General features: G+C 54.9%; 1 protein-coding gene across 50 annotated transcripts in view; it reads right to left on the reverse strand.

The window, feature by feature from the left end:
* Positions 1–23,710, reverse strand: part of GRK4 (G protein-coupled receptor kinase 4) — a 51,551-nt gene that overhangs the window by 4,370 nt on the left and 23,471 nt on the right. For 18 of the 50 annotated variants that reach the window (XM_081092020.1, XM_081091992.1, XM_081091985.1 and 15 more), the window contains 11 exons: positions 18,211–18,314; positions 16,006–16,098; positions 13,115–13,178; positions 12,001–12,141; positions 9,453–9,643; positions 8,729–8,766; positions 6,396–6,485; positions 4,823–5,031; positions 2,445–2,582; positions 635–772; positions 96–239 (listed from right to left, as the gene is read on the reverse strand). In XM_081092020.1, coding sequence (XP_080948146.1) covers positions 96–239; positions 635–772; positions 2,445–2,582; positions 4,823–5,031; positions 6,396–6,485; positions 8,729–8,766; positions 9,453–9,643; positions 12,001–12,141; positions 13,115–13,178; positions 16,006–16,098; positions 18,211–18,314 — 1,350 coding nt within the window. Of the gene's footprint in view, positions 1–95; positions 240–561; positions 773–2,444; positions 2,583–4,822; positions 5,032–6,395; positions 6,486–8,728; positions 8,767–9,452; positions 9,644–12,000; positions 12,142–13,114; positions 13,179–16,005; positions 16,099–18,210; positions 18,315–23,710 lie in introns of all 50 variants that reach the window. The other 32 variants (XM_081092003.1, XM_081091998.1, XM_081092005.1 and 29 more) reach the window with 9 other exon arrangements.

Genomic DNA, 23,710 nt, shown 5'->3' on the forward strand with positions numbered 1-23,710 from the left:
TCGGAAACGAAAAGCTAGTTTTAACGCGGTGAAGTATTTTCTTAACACATCACATTACAAAGCCCCAAACCACAGGGACAGGCCTGGGCCCTCACCCATCTGCTGAGGAGCCTGTGGAAGAAGCCTCTCTTTCGCTTGGGGGCTGGCTTTGGTTGGCAGGTTTTGTCTCCCTGCTGCAAGTCCCGAGTTTCCTCATTTTCACTTTCGTTGATGTCCTTGAAACATTCCGACTCGATCATCTGCATCCGCGGAAGGGCAGGACAGAGCAGCGGGCAGGCCCCAGGTCAGCCAGCCCCCGGGGCCCCTCTCCAGCCCTGCCCTCCATTTCTGCTGGCCCTGCCTCCTGGCCTCCTCTTGGGTCCCTTGGCCTCCCTCCCCCTGGTGCCAGCCAGCCCTGCTTAGGAAGTGGGACTTAGGGCCGGAAGCCCCCATCGGACCCAAATGGCCACCTCTGCCCGCCACCTGTGAAGGGACCAGGGACAGCTGCCGTGGATAATTCTACCTCTCAACACCCTCACACAGGTGTGTGTGTGTAAGAGCTAAGAAGATACCGTCACGCACACGTACACACGCGTCCTTGTCATTTCCATCCGTCACCCTCACTTGGGTAGCAGCGCACGCTGACCAGCAGTACCTCATTCTGCCAGGGGATGGAGACAGAGCCCGTGGCAAACTGGCCGTAGAAGGTGGTGTCGGCGGCGTCCAGGTAGATGCCTCTCACCGTGGAGAACGGCTCGATGTCCATGATGTCCTTACAATACACCGCACGCGGCTGCGCACGGAGAACAAGGAGGCACCGGCCGTGAGGTCACGGGCCACTGGGTGTCCTTAACCACTACGGACACCGCACATGGGGCCGAGGCCTGCACACTTCCTCGGGCCTGGTTCTGCCGAGCCTCTCATTGGAAGCATTCTGACCCCTTCCCTGGACACTGTCATTAACCTGTGGACACTGTCCGGCCAGGTCTCCTGCCCACACACCTGAGAGCCACGCCTCCCTCTTCTGCAGTGGACAATGGGTCACAGGCAGGCCAGGGCGAAGAGGGTGGCCAGGTGCTCTCGTGGGGACATGGCCCTGGTCCTCACGCCCGCCTCACACTCAGCTTCCTTCACAGCGACACCCGCCTCGTCTACGTGAGTAACGGCGGGCCCGTCAGCGCTCATCTCAGGTGCCCAGCCGAGGGCGGCTGGTCTGCACACCCTCCTCGGGGCCCGGGGCCAGGCTGCTGTCCCCAGGAGCCAGCGGTCAGGAGCAGGCGGGGCGTGTCAGTGCGGCCGCCTGCTTGGCTGGGAGTGAGGAAGAGAGCGCAGCAGCGGCCTGGCCCAGCCAAGGCAGGGGCGCCCTGCAGCTCCGAGCACGCACACCCCAGAGTGATGACCAGGGGGTCCTGTTCCCGATGCCAGGTAGGAACTCCTCTGAAAGCAGCTGCCACCACAAGGGGAGACAGTCCAGGGGGAGGCTGGTGGAACCGGGCCCCAGCCCCAGCCCCAGGCCCAGAGCCTGTACTGATCCCCACTCAAGTGCAAGTGCCTGACACGTGACCATCAGACTCTGCTGTCACCTGGCCCCCGCAGGTCCTCTGGCTAAAGTCAAGGGAACTCCCAGAACCGCCCAGACCTCTGGCCTACGCATCTCAGCACCGCAGCCCTGTCATCTCTCCCTCCTCAGAGAAGGCTGTTGGCCGACCTTCCCTGCACAGGCCCCAGGCGGCCCCAGGCCTGGTAGAAAGAAGGCTCTCGGGCCCAGCGGTCCATCGGAAGTCTCTGCCTGGGGTTCTGCTCCTGCTGTAACTGACTCACCGCTCATCTGCGCAGCCTGGACGAGCTCCCTCAGGGGAGCCGGCTGTTCTCCCTGTGCCGACACTACAGCGTGTCATCAACATGCAACTGGAACCAGTTCCAGGGAAGAAGCCACTCGTGTGAGATATATGGACATAACCGAGTCCCGAACTCTGCGGCTAGACACCTCACGGCCAGCACCCTGCAGGACCGCCTCACACCCGGCCACAGACCGTTGTCCAATCCGTCCACGCCTGTGTTCCCACCGGCACTGACACGTGCCCGAGCCTGGGTCAGTGTCCCCCCACACACACACTGAGGCGACCACTCCAGGCCCTCAATGTGCAGCCAGGACCTCTGAGACACACGCTGGCCGGCACTGACATCAGAAGGGGACACTGCGGGGGAGGTCTGAGGACAGCTGTGGCCGGGCTCAGCTCCGATGGCCCACGGCGGACACCAGGCCCCAAGCCCAAAGCCAGAGTGCTGCTGAGAAGGCCTGTGAGGACAGGCCTAGGACTATGGGGGGTGGGGAGGGAGGAGGAACCAGATCCCAGGGGACCTGAGCGGAAGTCACACCCACTGGCTGCAACGGGTGACCTGGAGCTACTGGGGTGAGGGCTGCCTTTGCTGGGACCCCTGCTACTGGGCCACACGGTACTCACGTCAGGGCAGAATGGGGGCTCTATCATGTGTACTTCCAGCCTCTTGAAGTTAATGTTCTTGAACAGGGGGTGCTTTCGTACACCAGCTGCTCCATCACCCTGGCAGCCCAGGCGCTGCTTGGGGTCCTTGGTGAGTAACTGGAAGAAGCAGAAATGGAGTCAAAAGCTCCGGGGTCAAAAGAAACGCAGAACAGCTCCACAACAGTCCCCAAGGAAGGGGCAAAGAGCACCCGCTTCGAAACAGGCCTCAGATTTCAGTGTCCACCCAACTGCATTAATTCAGACTTGACTAATTAAACATGCGGTGCTTCAAACCGAGTTAAACTGAAGTTTTCCTTTGAGCTGTCAATAAATAAAGAGTTGGCGAATAAATCCCTAAGAAAATAAATTTTTACCATGAAAAATGAGCGAAATCTTTAAAAGAAATAGAAACCGTTCAGCACTTCCGAGCAACTACTTACAGCGAAGTCACACCTACACGTAGAAACCACTCACTCCTGATCTGCTCACTGAGGCCGCGGGGTCTCAGCAAACACTTCACCAGCCTGGTTCCAGAAGTCACACACGCTTACAACTAACGGTGTCCTTACTCACACATCTGTAACTGTCACAGCTCCACAGTTACAACCAACCAAAAACGTTTGGCTGGGCTCCAAGCAACACAAGAAAGACCTGGAGCTTGAAAATACTCCTGGGCCGGGCCGGGAGTGCCGCCCGCCCCACCCCTGGCTGCCTGAGCCGCTGAGCGGCCGGTTGCGAGGGCACAGGGCCCAGCGGGGACAGCGGCTCTGCTGCTCTTGCACTGGCAGCGGGATGATGAGTCCTGACAGACACCGAGCCCCGAGGGCCTAAGCAACACTGGGCCTCTGGCCCCTCCAGAAAGGTCTGCGACCCCTGCCAGACTCACAGCCAGCACCTACCGCTTCTCTGAAAATAAACCCAGTTTCCAGGCAGAGGCCAGAGAGCACTCTGGCTCGAGCTTACCTGCTCGCTATTTATTTATTTATTTATTTTTAACCTGCCTTCACTATAGTCATTTTTCCGTGTTTCAGCCGCCGGGAGCCTGTGAGGCCTCGGGGCAGGCTCCATTTCCAAGCGCCTTCTCACATCCCTGCAGCCACCCGAGTGCAGCAAGCACTCAGGCAGGATCTGTGAGCTGCACGGAACAGCAGCTTGGCCAGCTCCTGACTAAACTGTCAGCTCCAAGCAAACGAGCTGGAAGAAAGGCCCTGAGCCCAGTGCCCGTGACAGGCAGGAGCACAGCCGCCATCCACGGAAACAAACGGAGAAGGAAGCTGACATGGCTGCTGCCAGCACCATCCACCCCCCTGAGTTACTGACACACTTCAGTGACAGCGCCTGCTGGAGATTCCAACATCCCCAGGAACCTGCCCCCCAGCCCCCCCAGCCACTCCCCCTGGGTCACACCCCGACTCTACATGACCAGCAAGCCCTCCTCTGCCCCCCGCAAGCAGCCTCCCCCGTGTGTGCCCGTCTTTCTAACCTAACTGGCCAGGAGGCACCCTGACTGCGCAGGCTGTGGCTCCTGTAACGGCAGCCTGACCCACAACGGGGGCCTCAAGCGCTCCCTTCATTTCAACCCACGTGGCCCTCTGATGCTGCAGGACCGCCTCCCCTCCCTGCATCTCCTCCCTCTGCTCACCGGGCCTCCTCAGCTCCCTCCCACCCGAGCGGAGATGGCCTCCGAGACCAGAGGCACAGCACGTGCATGAGCTCCCAGGGCACGTCCACGGCCCGCCCGGCACGTCTGCGGCACCATCTCTCCCGCGCTCCGCCTCTCCTGCCTGCTCCACCGGGTGCAGCCAGGTCTGAGCTGCTCCCGCCGCCCCCCTCCCCAGTCCCCGAACTTCTGCCAAGGCTGGCTGGCCCCTCCGTCCTCCTCGCAGCAGCCTCTCCCGGGCACGTCCCTCCCCTGGAGCCCCGTGCCTCCCCGTGAGTGACAGTCCACACCCCTCCTGCCCATCCCCCCTCCTGCAGCAGAATGTGCCCTGGGGACGGGTCCTTGTCTGCTTGCCTCACTCAGGATCCCCAGTGCCTAGGACAGTCCCACGGGAGATGCAAATGGGAAGGAGTGAAGAAATGGACGCAGAACATGCGAGCACTGGCTTCAGGGAGGACGGAGTGCCTTTCACCCCTCGGTGTGGGCCGGGCAGCAGGGACCATCCTGCCATTCCTCCCGGGCGGCATCCGGAAGGTTCCCTCCTGCCTGACCGGGGAGGAAGCCCCTGGCATTCGCCTCAGGAACACGAAGGCCGTCGGGCCGCCTGAGCCAGGGCCTGCTCACTGGACATGGACGACAGCGCGGGGCTGCCATGGCCGCGGGAGGGAGAAGCCACGCCGAGCCCGAGCCGACCCACCATCCTGCAGATGGACTCCGCGTCCTCCGAGAACCGCTGGGAGTACAACTCCGTGTCCTCCTTCACGCGCCGCTCCACCTCCTCCCGCTTGACTTTCTCTTTGAATTTTCTGAATGGAGACTGTCCCTGAATCATCTCATAGAGCAGACAGCCAAGCCCCCACCAGTCAGGGCCATAGGTATAGGCTTCATTATTGATAACTTCAGGAGCTAGGTAACAAATACAGGAAATGCTAATTAAATTTTAAATTTTCTGGTAACTAATTCCAAATAACACACTGTAAATACATTTGTCCCAACATGCATGAACCTAGAAACATGTTAAGCGAAAGAACCAGAGCAAAAGGCTGACTAGCGTGTGACGATTTCTATGAAGCAGGCAGACTGGCCAAGTGCCCGGGGACGGAAAGTAGCTGCGTGGCTGCAGGCTGGGCTGGGAGGGGACGGGAGCCGCTGTGGATGGGCACGGGGGTTCCCGTTCTGGAATGAGGCCGTGGTGGTGGGCGCACAGCGCTGTGACGGCTGAGACCATGGATGTACACGTCGGGTCGGCAGGCTTCATGTGCGTGAAGTATGTTTCAGTCCAGCTGTCACTGGAAACTGTACATCACAGAGCGGGCAACGAGTCCCCACAGAGGAACCACCGGGAAGGGTGCTCCCTCCAAACACAGCCACAGCCATGGGGTGCCTTGGCCGAGGGGGCTCCCTTGGGCCAGCACTGGGAGGGAGCGGCGCTGTGCCCGACCTCCGCCTCCCCACCCCCGCCCGCCCCCACTCCCAGCTCTAGTGCTGAGAATACAGCTCTTCTCAGTGTCTGAACAATCTCCAAAATGGAAATGTGTATTTTTGCTAGGAGCCCGTTTCCTGTGTTTTTAATATAAATAGTGTACACAGACTGATGGAACTTTAAATAAACGGGAATTAAGTACTTAAGAGTTGAAAAAAAAAGGGGACCATCCTGCCATTCCTCCCGGGCGGCTTCCGGAAGGTTCCCTCCTGCCTGACTCGGGAGGAAGCCCCTGGCATTCGCCTCAGGAACACGAAGGCCGTCGGGGCCGCCTGAGCCAGGGCCTGCTCACTGGACTGTCCCTCATCTCATCAGGTCCCCGCGGCAGGTGACAGCAGAGCAGCAGGCTGTGGGAGTCGCTGCAGGCTCTGCAGGGGCCCTCGGCAGCCCCTCGGCATGTGAGAGGCCGCCCTGGGGGCAGGCTGGCGCCCGGCTGGAGCTGTGAGCTCACTGCTCTGGAGCTGACCAAGGCAGGCCCGCGCACCCAGACTTCGGCGTGGCCAGGGGACACAGTTCCACCAGGGGTTTGCGAGGCCGCGTGCGCCCGGCGTGGCAGCGGCAGAGTGCGATGGGCTGCCTGGTCCCGACCCTGCCTTCACGGAGCCCAAGACGTCTATGGGCCTCAGTCCCACCTAGGAGAGGAGTGGACAGGAGGACTCCTCACACTCCCACGCCGCCAGCACAACTTCCAACGCCACCTGTGCCTCAGGTAGACTGTCTCTGTGTCCTGAGAACCCGGGCACCTAGACAGAAAGGGCAAGGCTCGCTGAAGGGGTCCTCTACGTACCCATGTAGCCGACTGTTCCAACTCTTCCTCGAACTGTCTCCCCTTCTGGGACCTCCACGGCTAAACCGAGATCTGAAATCCGGATATGTCCTGCGTGTGTTCAAATACATGACACAGATCACGGGGGCGTGCTGACGCTACAACTCCCTACACCTGGGGAGAGCCAGCTACGACGCACGGCGGGAGCTGCAGCGGCCCACACTCTCAAAGACTGAGATCTAAGTGACAGTGACCTTTCCACATCTGCTCAAGTACCACCCAGAGCGTCGGCTCCACTCACAGCAGGACATTAGGCTTCTGCCTGGCTCGGGTTGGGAAGCCCTTTGACCATCGACACCAGCTGACAAGCTCTCCCAGGCACTGAATCGTTCCCGACCGGCCTACACAGCGCTCGGGACAGGAACGGGGACCAGGGACTGAGGCTGCACCGCATCACAAATCCCATCATGCCCTGGGCGCGAGCCCACCCAGGAGGCAGGAGGGTGCCGGAGTTAGAGCAGATTCTGGAGCCCCGAGGCCTGGGTTTGAGGCCCAGCTCTGCCACATATTAGCGCGTCTGGGTTTCCTGCTTCACAGAGAAGATTCCCTCAGCAATGCAGTTTTATAACGTTTATGTCTAAGTACAGTACACGCATGTTGCAAAATTTCACGTTCCCCTGTCTCATTTTACTTTTAAAAAGAGAAGTGAACAGTAAACCTTCTGGAAAAACTGCAAGTTTGAGACATGGTCTGTGGGCGGTGTGTGCGGACACAGGCACACCCATCCTTGCTGGTGCAGATACAAACAGCACAACAGCCTTGCCCGTGGGGCTCAGTTGGCTGAGCACTGTCCCATGCAATAAGGGGTCCCTGGGTCGATTCCCAGTCAGGGCATATGCTGGGTTGCGGGCTCCATCCCCAGCAGGGAGTGTGTAGGAAGCAGGTGGCTGATGCTTCTCTCTCTCTCCCTCTTTCTCTCTCTCTCTCTCTCCCCTTCTCCCTGCCTCTGTTTAAAAACAAACAAACAAAACAACCAGCACAACCCCCGACGGAGGGATTTGGCAGAGCTGCACGTGACCTGGCCTTCAGCCTAGCACCCCACTCCTCTGGCTCTACCCCAGGGCTGCACTAGAACCACAGGCAGTGCCATGTGCCCAGGCTGCACGCCGTGCACATGAAACAGCAGAGACTGGGGCAGCCAGGCCCCCCCGTGACAAGGGGCCGGGAGATCTCCTGAGTGTGGGAGAGTGATCTCTGCTACATTTAAAAAAGCAAAGTGAGGAAAACAGCATAAGGATGTCAGTCATCAGACCCAATGTTCTCAGCATCAGAGAAAAATGCAAAGGGAAGAAGAAGGGAATGTCAATATGAACCCGTGATGAAGGTTTTCTTTAAAAAAAAGAGAAAAGGCACATTTCCTCTGCCAACTCGGGAGGCCTAGGAAGAATGACCCGCACAGCAAAGGGACCGCGGCGCCCAGGTGGGTCTCACGAGGCCACTCTCCACACAGAGGACGGGCCCTGGGGAGACGGTGGACTCAGGTCTCAGGACACACACAGGGGACCCTGGAACAGGATCACAGAGAAAACAAAGGGCGATGTTCAAATCTACGGGGCCCCTGCCGGCCAAGCGGGACAAGCTGACCAGAGCGAACAACGACTCCGATGGACGGAAACCTAGCAAAGCGTTACAACCGCCAGTTCCTAACGACAGCAGAACAGGAAGCGAACGCCTCCTGGGCGCCCTGTGAAAACAAGGGGTGCAGAGCCAGTGTTTCACCTGGTTCTCCTGAGCGAAGAGGTAAACAAATGCTGACGAGGCCAAGGTCTTTCCCGTGGATGAATCCAACAAGTGCGTGCCCAGGAGCGGCAGAAGCAGAAGGCTGTCGCCGAGTCCCAGGTATGACAGGGAGACACTGACCGTTAAGCCGTCAGCAGAAAGCTGCTGACCAAGACCCAGCCCCAAGGGCCGCTTCTGACACGATCACAGGCTCCCCTGCGTGGAAGAGCCCACGTGGCCATGTGCACGGCTGCCCTGGGACACATGCCCCGTAAAGAGGGCAACACCGTGAGCAGCGCCCATGGTGAGGAGGGCGCGGAAACCCACGTCTCAGGAATACAGCAAGATGTGGGTCAAGAGCAAGAGCAGAATGTCCTCACTGTGAGTTAACCTCGGCCTGCTGCTCGCCTGAGCCCAGGGGTGACAAGGCCACCCATGCACTTGCAGAGGCGTCCCCGGCTCGCTTTGCTGTGTCTGCCTGATGTCGGAGTGGAGAGCACGCAGGGTTCTGCACTGACTCTCTGCCCCCAAGTCCCTCTCAACGAAGTCTGTGCTCCAGAGGGAGGCTCACTCACCGCGGTCGTCGAGGAGAATGTTCTCAGGCTTTAAGTCTCTGCAAAGGAAGAAGTGACAACAAAGAGCAGTTATTTGGAAGCTGACACTGAGACCATCAGCAGCCGTAGAAACAGCCCCGCGGTCTCTGCACCGACAACGGCAAGCCGCCCCGTGAGAGTGAGCGCACGCTGCCCGCGGGAAAGTACGAGGCAAGCAGTGACTGGGAAATCGAAGGAGCGGGCAAATACCCAGGAGGGACTTGCGGCCAACGGGCGGGGTGAGAGCGAGGGAGACCCAGACCCTGGGACTTTAGGAGAAAGGGCGAGGCTGGCAGGGCCTCCCAGGGAGCGGGCCCAGGTGAGATCACCCAGGAGAGATGAGAAGAAACTCCAGCAGCTACAGGACGGGGGGCTGCCTTCCCTCAGAATAAGACACTGAACTAATGCTATTAATTTCGTTTTCTTACTAAATTCTAAGATGTAAAAACAGCAAAGTAAATGTGATTTTAAGACACTGAATTGTGTGCCATTTGCTGGAACTGAGTCCCAGTCCTCAGCAGCAGGTTCAATGTCTCAGATGTCGGAAACAGGTTCTGACGCTACAGAGCGGCACTGCCCACATCTGACCAGCTGAACAAATGAGAACGGCCACTAGGGATCAGAGAGGACGGAGAGGAAGCCGGGTCCGCCGCTGAGGGCCACAGGGGGAGCGCCGGGCCCTCGGGCTCGGGAGGCACCACCGCACCTGTACACGATCCGCTCCCTCTGCAGGTCCTCCAGGCCGCAGCACAGCTCTGCCGCGTAGAAAACCGCTCTCTGCTCGTCGATGCCGGGGCTGCCCAGGTTGTAGATGTGGAACTTCAAGTCCCCTCCGTCCATGACGGTGAGCACCAAGCACAGGGCGTCTTTGGTTTCGTACGCGTAGCACAAGCTCACCTGGAGACGGCAGCGTCGCAAACACAAGACACCTGCTCACCCCGGCCCTCCCCCTGGCCGGCAGCATTCAGGGAGGCCTGCGGGGTACGGGCACCCACTCTGCCTCAGGGGCTGCGCCCGCACAGGGGCTTCGGGGCCTTTTCTTGCTGAGGACCCGGTGCCAGTTCTCAACCGAAGGGAGAGAACTTGCCACGCCCACGTGGGTGGGTGGGTGGCGCCACTTCACAGAGACACTGGATCGCCATCCCAGGCTACCCTCACCCCCACCCGCCCCCAGCAGTGCACGGAGGTCTCGCTGCTGCACATCCTTCCAACACTGCTGTCAGCCGGCACGTGGTGTTAACCTGCATGGCTCTGACTGTGCACACGGGGGCTACTTCTCATGCTTTTGCGTAGACTTAGGAAACCTATTTTGCCTGGTTTTCTATTGGTCTGTACGTCAATTCACACACACACACACACACACACACCTGCTAGGGCTATGACTGGACTGCACTTCATTTAATCTCTGCATCAATTTGCGGGGAAACTGACATCTTCACAGCACTGGTCTTCCGACCCATGAGCCCCCCTCGTTAGCTCCTGTCATTTTCTTTTCTTTTCTAAGTATTCTCTCAACACCATGTTGAAACTTTTTAAATTGATTTTTTAGCAAGAGAAAGAGAACACCGGTTTGCTGTTCCACTTGTTTATGCACTTGCTGCTGCTTGCTGTACGTGCCCTGATTGGGGATCGAACTACACCCTGACATACCGGGAAAATGCGCCAGCCGGGCTGCCCGGCCAGGGCTCCTGGAACTTCTTGTACTCACATTTCATAGGTCTCAGTGGAGAAGTCTCGCACATTTTCAATTTTTGCCTAGCTCTCGATGTTCCTTGATGCCATCATAGATGGTGTCAATTTAAAATTTTTCATTTTCTAATGTAGCTAGTGGCACATTTAATAAATTGACTAACTTCCCAATCAGTGACTCAGAAAGTCTCGGACTGTCTACTGCACAATTGCACTGGGGGGGGGGGGGGGGGAGACGGGCGTGACGTGGCCGGGCAGGACCCGCACCGCTGTGTGCAGGGAACAGATCCCGGGGAAGGGAGAATATTTCTAGGTTCCTTGGGAGCAGCCAAGAAGGCAGAAACAAAAATATTTCATTTAAATAGAATAAACCGCAACTACTTCTATGTCCCTTTCATTACGTTAGAGTATGGATTTTTATGTTTCAAGGTAGTTACCCGAATATGTGTAAAGCAGCTCCAAAATGAGCCCATTTTTAAAAATATATATTTTATTGATTTTTTTACAGAGAGGAAGGGAGAGGGATAGAGTTAGAAACATCGATGAGAGAGAAACATCGATCAGCTGCCTCCTGCACACTCCCTACTGGGGATGTGCCCGCAACCAAGGTACATGCCCTTGATCGGAATGGAACCTGGGACCCTTCAGTCCGCAGGCTGATGCTCTATCCACTGAGCCAAACCGGTCAGGGCCAAAATGAGCCCATTTTATTAAAGATTTTCAGGTGACATGCGTCAGACTGTCATGGCAGACACATAAAGTCTTGCTATTAAATTTATACAATGGCCACCCACTGCTGGGAACGCTGCCCCCCAGCACAAAGCAGCAGATCTCACACTGAGAAATCAATGGCTTGGAGGAAGTGACTCTAACACTACAAATCACTTTATAAACTACCTGTCACTCCCTTCCTTCAACCAGACCCTCACACTGCAGTAGATGCTGCAGGAAATACGCGGTCAGGGGACGAGAAACCAGGCTGGAGATGAAACCACACCACTCACTGCTCAGCCCAGGCCTGGAGCGGGCCCCGAGCCCACCGACCCCAGAGAAGGTGGACGGAGAGGCACCATAAAGGGGGTGCTCGCTGAGGACCACGCAGTAAAGGTGCAGGTAGCAGAGAAAGGGAGAGACGGGATGGCCTGAGGCCCAGAGAGGAGGCGCGAGAGCAGGTCTCCAGCCGGAAGCTGGCTGCCGGGGGGACGGGGGACACCTGGCCGGCGCAAGCTTGCAGTGGAAGTCACCGCCAGACCAGGCCTGGTGGAAGCAGCGGATTTGTTACAAACCCAAGTTCCAAGCAGGCTCTCCACTGTCGTATGTTTGTGTCCAGTTAGGAATTGAGTAAGAAAAGAGAGGGCTGTTACTAAAGCAAAGCCGTTCCCGACACCTATGCCTGTTAACAGCACAAGATGGCGACCGCACACGCACTAAACCAAGGAATTCCCACGGCTGGAAGGAGGGGCTTCGAGGCAGGTCGTTAGGGAAAATGCTGGTTCCCACGGGTCCTCAGCGAGGAGAGGAGGGACTCTCTCTGAGGCCCACGGGAGGCGCGAGGAGGTACTTACTACAAATCTACTTTGCACTTTCTCCAGGAGTCTCTTCTCATTCAGGGCCATGGCTTCGCCGTTCCGCCTTTTTATTCTTTTCTTCAGCATCTTTTTACAGGCGTACATCTTCCCTGTGGCTCTCACTTGACAGGCATAGACCTGGTGTCAGAGAGAAAAGGAGAGGTGGATCGGAGCTGGGATTCCCAGGCTACGGGGAAACCGTCTTCTGTGATCAGCCTGTCAGAGCAGCAGCAGAACTGGCCGAGCCACGACCACTGCCACGGTCACTGCTGAGAGTTTCTGAGCCGCCCCCTCCTCCCCTCGGCTTCCTCGTCTGCGGCAGGCGCTGGGGCAATCGCGGGAAATACATGCTCTAAAACCCAGGACAGTGGGCAGACGGGACTTGTTCATCTGTGATCGTGGTGCAACTCTTTAACATGTCTCCCTCCCTTTTTGTACAAAAGCAAAAGTTTTAGAAACTAGATTCTTGATTTTTTAGAAAGTTCAAGAATATTAGAAAATATATTTTACAGAAGTCATAGACTTTCATACATTTATTATACTTAGTTTTAAAGTCATATTTACATATTAGTTAATTTTATATTATGAACATTTTCAAACATATAAAAGTACCCTGACCTGGAATCAAACCATGATCTCCTGGATCATGGTTGACACTCAACCACTGAGCCACACTGGCTGGGCACTTCCTAATTTTTTTAAAAGCTTTTACTAACATACCTTTTGCTCAAAGTTCAATCTTTTTTAAAAAAAATATGTATTTTATTGATTTTTTTACAGAGAGGAAGGGAGAAGGATAGAGAGTTAGAAACATCGATGAGAGAGAAACATCGATCAGCTGCCTCCTGCACACTCCCTACTGGGGATGTGCCCGCAACCAAGGTACATGCCCTTGACCGCAAGTGAACCTGGGACCCTTGAGTCTGCAGGCCGACGCCCTATCCACTGAGCAACACCGGCCAGGGCTCAAAGGTCAATCTTAATGCTCATGCTTATTCCCCAGATACATGTTATGGAAATACATGTGCAACTTCAGTGGGTGCGTTATCTGAAGCGAGTGTCTCAAACACCTGCTGTATAGCATGGCGCACACTGGCCACAGAATACTTACCTCTCCAAATCCGCCTTTTCCTAGAACTCTGTAATGTCTAAATGTTCTCTTTGTTACTGGCTGCCTAAGTAATAAAAAAGAAGTTTTAGGTCTCACATCACATTGTTACTTTAAAGCAGAAAAGCCCACCTAGCTCTTGTCCCAGACTTAGTTATGGAACCCTACTGGTCTAGGGGAGGACAGGGTGCCTGTGCTTGGGGACGGTGGCCCTCCCAGGGGACAGCTCTCAGCTGCACTCAGCAACAAGCACACGGAACATTTTTCATTGAAAACACTGATGACAGATGCAAAATGGTCCAGTTATCTTTACTCATGAAAGACAAGTCTGCAACTCGCCCACATGTGAAGTATTACGTATTCTCAGGACCCCCGCAGGCCCGTCAGAAAGCTGCTGAGGAAAGAGGACGGGTCTACAGCACGCTGTCCTTTGAAAAACCAGACATCTCGAAAAACATGTCTGAACTAGAACTGGAAAAGTGGTCAATCTATAGACAGTATGTCCTCGGGTGACATCGGAGATCCGCTCCTATGGCGACGTAACGCGATTTTCGCCGTAAGTCGGAACCCACCTACATAAACACCTTATGTCACTCACACGGAGCACAGACACAGCAGTAATGAAGGGAAACCATAAACAAAATTTAAATGAAGATAACAATCCCTGACCTTTACTTGTGGTAAATCAATAATAAAAAACATAAAGCACATATGTGCATACGTCAAAATCATGGAACTTTTTTTATAAATAAAGGGGCGATGGTGACGTAACCACGAAACAACATACGTCGAGTTCGACATAACCCAAGTACTGTCTATATATAAAAGGTTAAGCAACTGGCCAAGCAACTGGCCGACCAGCCGACCCAACCGGTAGGTATGACATGCACTGACCACCAGGGGGCAAACACTCAACACAGGAGCTGCCGAGCGGCAGCAACTTTGCAGAGTGCCCTCTCGCACTCTGGGACCCCTTGTGGGATGTCGGACTGCCGGTTTCTGCCCAAACCCCGCCAAGCCAGGCCCAGGGACCCCACCTGCTGGAGGGACCCCACTCACTCCGCAGACGCCCTTTGAGCCCCGGCACCGCCCCAGGTGCGGCTGGCCGGGAGGGATCATGGGAGGTTGGCTCCAGGGCGTGTCCGGTCCATCTCGCCCAGTCCCTCCCTGCTGGCCACCTTCTAATTTCCTTTCAATGTGCATGAATCTGTGCACTAGGCCTCTAGTCAATAATAATTGTAGCCCTGGCCGATGTCGCTCAATGGTTAGACTATTGGCCCAAACACTGAAGTGTCAAGAGTTTGATTCCCAGTCAAGGGCACGTACCTGGGTTACAGGTTTCATCCCAGGCCCTGGTTGGGGTGTGTTCAGGAGGCAACCAATCAATGGATCTCTCTCAGGTCGATGTTTCTCTCTCTCTCCTCCCTTAACCCTCACTTCCAATGTCTCTAGAAATCAATGGAAAGAATATCCTCACTCTCAGGTGAGGAGTAAAAGTAAAAATAATAACAATTGTAATAACAAGACTAGCGGCAGCTAATACTTTGTGAGCACTTACTCTGTACAAGAGACTAGGAAGGCTAAGCACTTCACACACATTTCTCAGGCGACCCAGGCATCTAGTGGCGTGGGTCATGCGCACCTAGACTTACAGAACCAGGACCTGAAGCTCACAAAGGCTGTCACTTGCCTGAGATCACACAGCTGCAGGAGGCTGCACAGCTGCAGGAGGCCAGCACAGCTGCAGGAGGCCGCACAGCTGCAATACGCAGCACAGCTGCAGGAGGCCAGCACAGCTGCAGGAGGCCACACAACTGCAGGAGGCCAGCACAGCTGCAGGAGGCCGCACAGCTGCAGGAGGCCAGCACAGCTGCAGGAGGCCACACAGCTGCAGGAGGCCGCACAGCTGCAGGAGGCCGCACAGCTGCGGGAGGCCAGCACAGCTGCAGGAGGCCAGCACAGCTGCAATACGCAACACAGCTGCAGGAGGCCGCACAGCTGCAGGAGGCCAGCACAGCTGCAGGAGGCCGCACAGCTGCAGGAGGCCGCACAGCTGCAGGAGGCCACACAGCTGCAGGAGGCCGCACAGCTGCAGGAGGCCAGCACAGCTGCAGGAGGCCGCACAGCTGCAGGAGGCCACACAGCTGCAGGAGGCCGCACAGCTGCAGGAGGCCAGCACAGCTGCAGGAGGCCGCACAGCTGCAGGAGGCCACACAGCTGCAGGAGGCCAGCACAGCTGCAATACGCAGCACAGCTGCAGGAGGCTGCAGAGCTGCAATACGCAGCACAGCTGCAGGAGGCGCACAGCTGCAGGAGGCCAGCACAGCTGCAGGAGGCCAGCACAGCTGCAGGAGGCCGCACAGCTGCAGGAGGCCAGCACAGCTGCAGGAGGCCGCACAGCTGCAGGAGGCCAGCACAGCTGCAGGAGGCCGCACAGCTGCAGGAGGCCAGCACAGCTGCAGGAGGCCAGCACAGCTGCAGGAGGCCGCACAGCTGCAGGAGGCCGCACAGCTGCAGGAGGCCAGCACAGCTGCAGGAGGCCGCACAGCTGCAGGAGGCCGCACAGCTGCAGGAGGCCGCACAGCTGCAGGAGGCCAGCACAGCTGCAGGAGGCCAGCACAGCCTGAGACCCACAGCACTGTATGTCTGTGACCCTAGGACATGCTTTATTTTTCTAACTACTGCACCAAGAGGGCTGACAACCATTTAAAAAGACAGAACAGAGTCAAATGAATGAGAAGAAACTAGTAACACACATTAATAATCTCTGTACAGAAATACCACATGAAGGCCAAGATTTCCAAGAGTACTTTGACAGATGGAAAAGTATACATCAATCAGGGTGAGTATGAGAAGTTACCACTGTTTTCCCTGAATCTTAAGTGAGAACATACCTTTCCAGCCATTTCCACTGTAAAAATCGAGAAAAATATGGGCTCTCTTGGTATTCTTCAAATGGCTTTCCACTTAAATAGCGATGGACAACTCTAGAAGAAGATGGCGTGCAGTTATACCTGCTTCACGGAAGCAGCTGTGTTAGCAACAGCAAGCCCTGGGCATGGGAAAGTCTATCACACACACACTGCTCAATACTGAATGCGAAATTACAGGAGTGACAACAGGCTCTAATGCTATCAGTGAAAACAGGGAGGGAAGATTCAAAAGAAATGAAATCAATTTACCCTCCCAAAGTCAGAGGTTCTTTTTATGTATATCGACATCAGAGAAATGCTTTATAAAAACAATCTATCAGTCGAAACCGGTGTGGCTCAGTGGATAGAGCGTCGGCCTGCGGACTGAAGGGTCCCAGGTTCGATTCCGGTCAGGGGCATGTACCTGGGTTGCAGGCATATCCCCATTGGGAGATGTGCAGGAGGCAGCTGATCGATGTTTCTCTCTCATCGATGTTTCTAACTTTCTATCTCTCTCCCTTTCTCTCTGTAAAAAATCAATAAAATATATTTTTTTAAAAACGCAAAAAAAACAATCTATCAGTAAGAAGACAATAGTTTAAAACATATTCCAAGTGTGTGTGCACGCATAGGCATGTATATTTCAGGAGGGAATTTAAACATTTTGTAAATAAAATGGAGGAATGTCTAATTGGTAATAGTCACAAGGCAGAAAATGTTAATATGTGACACACCTGTTGTTTTAACACTGGAAATGAAGCAATCAATTATTTTACGCGACACACTTTCTCAAATTTTATGCACTTGGCCTTGCCACTGAGGTTTCATTTATAACTCTATTTTAGAAGGAATAAAATGCTCACTTGGGGAAGCATCTCTCCCTGTCCTGCTGAGTGGGCCGCAAGCACGCGCCGATGCTGCAGGGAACACGATGCTGAGGTCCCCACAGGCTGAGGCCTCTCAGGGGAGCTCGGCAGCAAAGCTGCGTTTACAGTGACACTAAGGCCGCACGTACTCTGAACCCCATTCTCCCAGAGGGCTCTCCAGAGGCTGCAGTGTGACAACGCCGCGGCGGCTCTGAGAGTGGGATGCTCGTGTCTTATTTTAAGAAGCACGACCCACATGAACAAAAGCTCTCCGGGTCCTCCACGCGTTTTAAGAGCGGACCAGGTCCTGAGAGGAAAGGTCTGAACCAGCCGCTACGTTCCATCTGAGAACTAAACACTGCTCCGAGGCTTCCCGGGCTGCTCCCGGGCGCTGGGGGCGCCTTCCCCGCAGGAGCAGGTGGGCAGCTCAAATGCAAACCTTTCTGAACCGGCTAAAGGACTCGATGCCGCTGTCAGCTACATCGTCTTTATCAAGGCATTTAAGAATTTCCATGAGAAGCACAACACAGACAGAGCTTGTTCTACAGGGTGAGGCAAAAGCAGGCTTACAGCTGTTCGTATGGAAAATAATACAATCATTTGTAAATAATAATACAAGACTAAACTCTGTTTCGCATACTCACCGCTGGAAGCCCACTTTCCCTCACCTGTATTATATTTGTGTATTTCAGAGTCTGTTTAATCAATGGCTACCATCAACCTACCAGCGCTTCTCAATTTCACTTCCTCACACACCTACCTCAAAACAGCGAACTGCTGCTCGGCTCTAGTCTGGGAAATAAGGCTACCGCACGCATTTCAAACCATTGTGGCATCTGAAACTGCACAGTCCTGGCTGCGCTTCCAGTGGTTAGTGTCAGCCTGTGAAGCAGAAGGACCTTGGGCTCGATTCCCAGTCAAGGGCATGTACCTGGATTGCACGTTCGATCCTGGCCCTGGTCCGGGTGCGTACAGGAGGCAGCCAACCGGTGTGTGTCTCTCTCATATTGATGTTTCTCTCTCTTTCCCTTTCTCTCTCTCTAAAATCATTAAAAAAAGCAAAACATTTTATGGAAATCTTTCATCCCAGACACCAGCATTTTGGAAGGCTGAGCAGAGGGCCAGGAGCTGGCAGAGTGCTGCTACCACCCTGGCCCTCCAATGTGGCTGCCTCCGTGGGTCCCTATGCAAGTGTACTGACGGCTCCTTCTGGTGGAAGCAGCATTTCATCTCGACAGCGCTCTGTCAGAGCTAGCTCATGCCCAGAAGCCCCGTCTCAGGGCGAGCCACAGCGATGGGCAGGGTGGGCACAGCCCCTTACCTGACACATTCCTTGAACAGCTCTTTGGAGGGGATCTCCTTCAGTCGCAGCCTGCACGCTCTCACAGCATGGGCAGAAATCCGGGGTAAAGGGGCTGCCGCGTTCTTATAGCACAAACCAAAGACATGAAATTAGTGATTTCACAACTTACCAATTCTGAGCAAGACCTAACGCCTATTGTAAAAAATGAAAACACCAAGGACGTTAGGTAAGTCGAGGTACCACGGTCACTCTGCCCAGTCTCACCTCCCAGGGTTCAGAGTGTCACCTTTCCCCGGGACATCAAAACAAACACTGCACCCCACGTCACAGCATCACTCACACAACAGCCAGAGGCAGGCGTGACCCAGCGTCCGTGGGTAGATGCGTGGGCCAACAAAGTGTGGTCCACCCGTTCAAAGGGCATTATCCAGCCTTCAATGGAAGAGGATTCTGACACCTGCGACACATGAATGGACCTTGAGGACAACTTGCTAAGTGAAATATGCCAGTCCTGGAAGGGCAAATCCTATCGGACTCCACTTATACCCCATCCCGACAGCAAATTCATAAAAAACAAAAAGAAGAGTGGGTGCCATGGGCTGGGGGGTGGGGGGGTGGGCTGCTGTTTAATGGGGACAGGGTTCTAGCTCCGCATAAAAAATGTTCTGGAGAGAATGCAGGTGACGGCTGTACAATGGAACATACCTAATGACAAATTTTATACGATTTTTATCACAATTAAAAATGCAAACATACACACAAACGCTCAAAAATACACACACTTTTTCCTCATACAAATATAATAAAAACTATGCATAGATGTCCCTCAATTTATGATGCAATTATGTCCCAACAAATCCATCCTGAATTCAGAATATCATAGGTCAAACCTACCTAACACGGTAGCTCAGCCAAGCTGGCCTGAAACATGCTCCGAGCACTTACATCAGCCCACACCAGGGCAGCTGTCTTCCACTGCCTTCCCTCTTTCTTCACAGAGGAGACATGGGGGAATTTTGTAGACATGATGGGACACGGAAACACAAAATAAAATATCCAGAAAATGCTGACAACACAGCACACTGCAGAGCAGGTGTGGGGAACCCTTTTTCTGCCAAGGGCCATTTGGATATTTATAACATCACTAGAGGCCAGGTGCACGAATTCGTGCACCAGTGGGGTCCAGCCAGCTGCCCTCTCCCACCCCACATGGGGTGATGGGCCAGCTGTGGGGAGGGGCCACAGGAGAGCAAATTGGAGGCGGGGCTGGTGGGGGGACAGGGCCTGGAGAAGATCCACTGAGCTGGAGCTGAGCCTGGGCCCCAGGCTTCCCAGGGAGCGCAGCCCCAGCAGGAAACAGAAACCACCAGAAGGTTCTGCGAACGCCCCTCGGGCCAGGCGGACTCACAGCTGGTGTCTCCGCGCGCACATGAGACACGGCCCGGCACTGGCCTTGGTCTGTCGGTCAAACCGTCAGACACTGGTTCCCCTTCTTCTCTCTGGGCCCTGACGACAAACACGGGCCATTGGAAGACGCGGGCCCCAGCAGCAGCCGGAATGGAGGCCTCAGACAACTGGGCCGCCGCCTCCACGGACCAGAACACACGGCTGTAGAGTCTTAATTCTCCCCTAAAACATGCCCAGCTGCTCCTCTTCAGCCGCATGGACTGAACTAAGGAACCAAAGACAAGTTTCCTCTGGGGCGGGATCCACCGGGAGCCGCGCTCGGGGAGCTCTGAGCCGGTCCGTTTCCAGTGGTGCTGGTCCCAGGCGGCTGGTCCACAGGGTTTCTCCCCGCCGCCCCCTGGCCTCCCGAGCGGTCCCCTCCGCCCCGCGCACCAGGCGCACCAGGCGCTGTCGCTGGAGCCGCGCCCCCACCCGCTTCTCAGTCTCGCCCATACGGATCGGGCCAAAGCCCGCTGCCCAAGACTGGCACCACATGGGGAGGGTCACAGCGGGGAGAGGGGTGCCCTGACCTGCCAGCCTTGGTGACGATCATCTCGATGCCCAGCTGACTGAATTCGTCCCACAGAGCCTGCACCTCAAGCTGCGCTCACACTGGCCACCTTCACCGGCGCCTTGGCGGCTGCCGCGCAACTGGCCGCAGGGTCCTCGGGCTCACGTCATAGCAACCAGTCGTTCCAGTCGGTCTCTCTGCCGCACGGTCCCTGGGCTTTTATTATATAGATTTCCGGCCCATACAAAATCATCCCCTTAGAATTAGCTGCTATATTTGGTCAAACACTTAATGAACTCACCCCAATGCCAGGCAGGGCCAGAGCACGTGATCGCACGGGCCTTCCATGGCCCTCGGGCCGCATGTCCCCACTCCAGCTGCGGAGTGTCAGCTGTTGACCCTGTGATCGGTGGCACCACGAGAGCTTCGTCCGGCATGTCCCGAGCCAGAAACGATCGAACTGCGAAGTGCACTCTACTGCCTGCCTCGCGCTTTCGCACACGCACACGCACACGCACACGAGGGCGGGAAAGCCGCGAGTCGGGGCTGCCTGCAGTTCTGTGTGTGCTGATGCTGGGAGCGACTGTGCTCTCTGGCGGCCGCCTGGCTTGGCAGAGTTCACCTGCCTATGAAGCGTTCTAGTCACCAGCTCTCTCCTCTTCCCACACCACTGCCACCAACACCTCTGCACACCGGTGTGATGGGATAGAGTCTAAAAGGAGAACTACCAGCTCAAAGGACCCACGTTTTAAATGTTGATATTGATTACAAAACTGCCTCCAATAGGCTGTGTCGCTCACTCCACGCTTCCCGTGTGCCAGTTCCCACTCCCTTCGTCCCCCTCCCGAGGACTCTGGGAGAACACATAACAGAACTGCTGTCCAGCACATGCTCAACTGCACGTGTCATTTGTCAGCAGAAAGGAGGCGTGCATTGTAGACTGCTTTCTGCCTGTGGTATTCCTGCTACCAGAGCAAAACTGTGTGTTTCCTGTCAGTCAGACCAACTATTTCAGCAAAGTTGAACTATTAATAGAAATATACATTGAGAAAACTCACATTAAAAAGATTTATTATTATAATTGACCATCATGATTACTAGCTGTCATTTAAATGATCTAAAACAAGCCCTAGCCAGTTTGGCTCAGTGGATAAAGCATCGGCCTGCATCCCGAAAGGTCCTGGGTTCAATTCTGGTCAAAAGCATGTACCTTGGTTGCAAGCTCCTCCCTGGCCCAGGCCCTGGTCAGGGCTCGTGCTGGAGGCAACCAGTAGATGTGTTTCTCTCTCATCAATGTTTCTGTCTTTCCCTCTCTCTTCTACTCTTCCTTAAAAATCAATGAAAAAATATCCTCAAGTGAGGATTAACAAAAAAATAAATGATCCTAAACAAGTGAAGCCTCACCACACCGGGTGGACGAGGTGTGGACTGCTGCAGCGCGTTCCACAGCAAGAAGAGGGAGAGCAGAGACCACATCATGCTCTTGGACTCACTCCCCAGACCAGGCTCCCCGACACGCAGGCCATGACGAGGGTAAGAGGGTTCATTCCTTCCACCCTTCAGAAAAGAAGTCTGCTCATTCATTTACTCAGCAAACACACCTTGTCCCAGGCATAGGAGACAACAGAAAACAAGACAAAATTTTCCACAGAACATAAAGCCACCAAATTTCAAAACTGTCCCAAAAAAATGTATTTTTAAGAAATCGTTCTCAGGGTTTTCCATAGTTTTAGGTCCTTTCCCAAGGTCTCAGTTTTCTGTAGCTAAATAGCAGATTAGTTCCATTACGCGGTTTAATGATTAACTTTAACTGGAGACCCTTTTCTCGGTAACTTAGGACATTTTTATTTAAGAATAATGTCTTCCCACAGAAGGACAAGCAGTGCTGTGATCCTCCCTGAGCAGAGGCAAGGGAAGGCCTGCTAACCATAAAGTCAGACAGACCTTCTGGGCCTTCAATTCAGGAACAAGAGTCCTCCTCAGAAGAGGGGGTTGCCCTGCAAGTCCCAGACGTGAAGACCTCGGATGGGAAAGTCCATTGGCAGGGAAGGAGGGAGATGAACTGTGCAGAAATAGGCTTCTTTTTCTGTGTTAAAAACACAGACTTTCGAGACGGCCCCGGTGAGGTCGACACTGCCCTGGTGAGGTCCGAACAGCCCCGGTGAGGTTGAAACAGCCCCGGTGAGGTCGGGACGGCCCCGGTGAGGCCAGGACAACACTGGTGAGGTTGAAACGGCCCCGGTGAGGCCAGGACAACACTGGTGAGGTTGAAACGGCCCGGTAAGGCCGAGACAACACTGGCGAGGTCGGGACAGCCCTGGTGGGGTCTGGACAGCCCCAGTGAGGCCAAGACGGCCCCAGTGAGGTCAAGACGGCCCCGGTGAGGTTGGGACGGCCCGGGTGTAGTTGAAACGGCCCCGGTGAGGTCGGGACGACCCCGGTGTAGTTGAAACGGCCCCAGTGAAGTCGGGACAGCCCCGGTGAGGTTGGGACGACCCCGGTGTAGTTGAAACGGCCCCGGTGAGGTCGGGACGACCCCGGTGTAGTTGAAACGGCCCCGGTGAAGTCGGGATGGCCCCAGTGAGGGTGCAACAGCCCCGGTGAGGTTGAAATGGCCTGGTGAGGCCGAGATGGCCCCAGTGAGGTTGAAACGGCCCTGGTGAGGCCGAGACGGCCCCCATGAGGCCGAGACGGCCCTGGTGAGGTTGGGACGGCCCCGGTGAGGTAGGGACAGCCCCAGTGAGGTTGGGACGGCCCCGGTGAAGTCGGGATGGCTCCGGTGAGGTCGGGATGGCTCCGGTGAGGCTGAAATGGCCTCAGTGAGGCCGAAATGGCCCCAGTGTGGTCAAAACATCCCCAGTGAGGTCGGGACGGCCCCAGTGAGGTTGGGACGGCCCCAGTGAGGTTGAAACGGATAATAAAGACCAATATAAACTGATCAACAAAAATAGATGCAGAGGCAGAGCAGCATTGAACAGACTGTCAAACTACAGTGGGAAGCCTGGAGAGGGTTGGGGGGGGGTGTTAAGAGATCAACCGAAGGACTTACATGCATGCATATAAGAATAACCAATGAACACAAAACACTGGGGGGTAGGGGAGGCTGGGGGAAAGTCAAGGGGGGGGGGAAAAGACATACGTAATACTCTTTGTAATACTTTAATAAATAAAAATTATTAAAAACAAAACAAAACACAGACTTTACTCTTTTTTTAAACTGGGTTGTCTTTATTGTTGAATTTAACAGTTCTTTCTATATCCTGGATACCAGACCCTGAGCAGATCTTGGCTTTTCAGATAATTTCTCCCATTCTGTAGGTTGTCTGTTCACTTTCTTTTTTTTTTTTTTTTTTATTTTTTTTTTTTCTATCTTTTTTTTTTTTTTTTTTTATTGCTTAAAGTATTACAACGGGTATTACATATGTGTCCATTTTATCCCCCCGCCCTAGACAGTCCCCTAGCCTCCCCTATCCCCCAGTGTCTCATGTCCATTGGTTATGCTTATATGCATGCATACAAGTCCTTTAGTTGATCACTTACCCCCCTACCTCCTGCCCCCCA

Source organism: Myotis nattereri, assembly GCF_964212035.1.
Source record: "Myotis nattereri genome assembly, chromosome: 1".
Classification (NCBI taxonomy): Eukaryota; Metazoa; Chordata; class Mammalia; order Chiroptera; family Vespertilionidae; genus Myotis; species Myotis nattereri.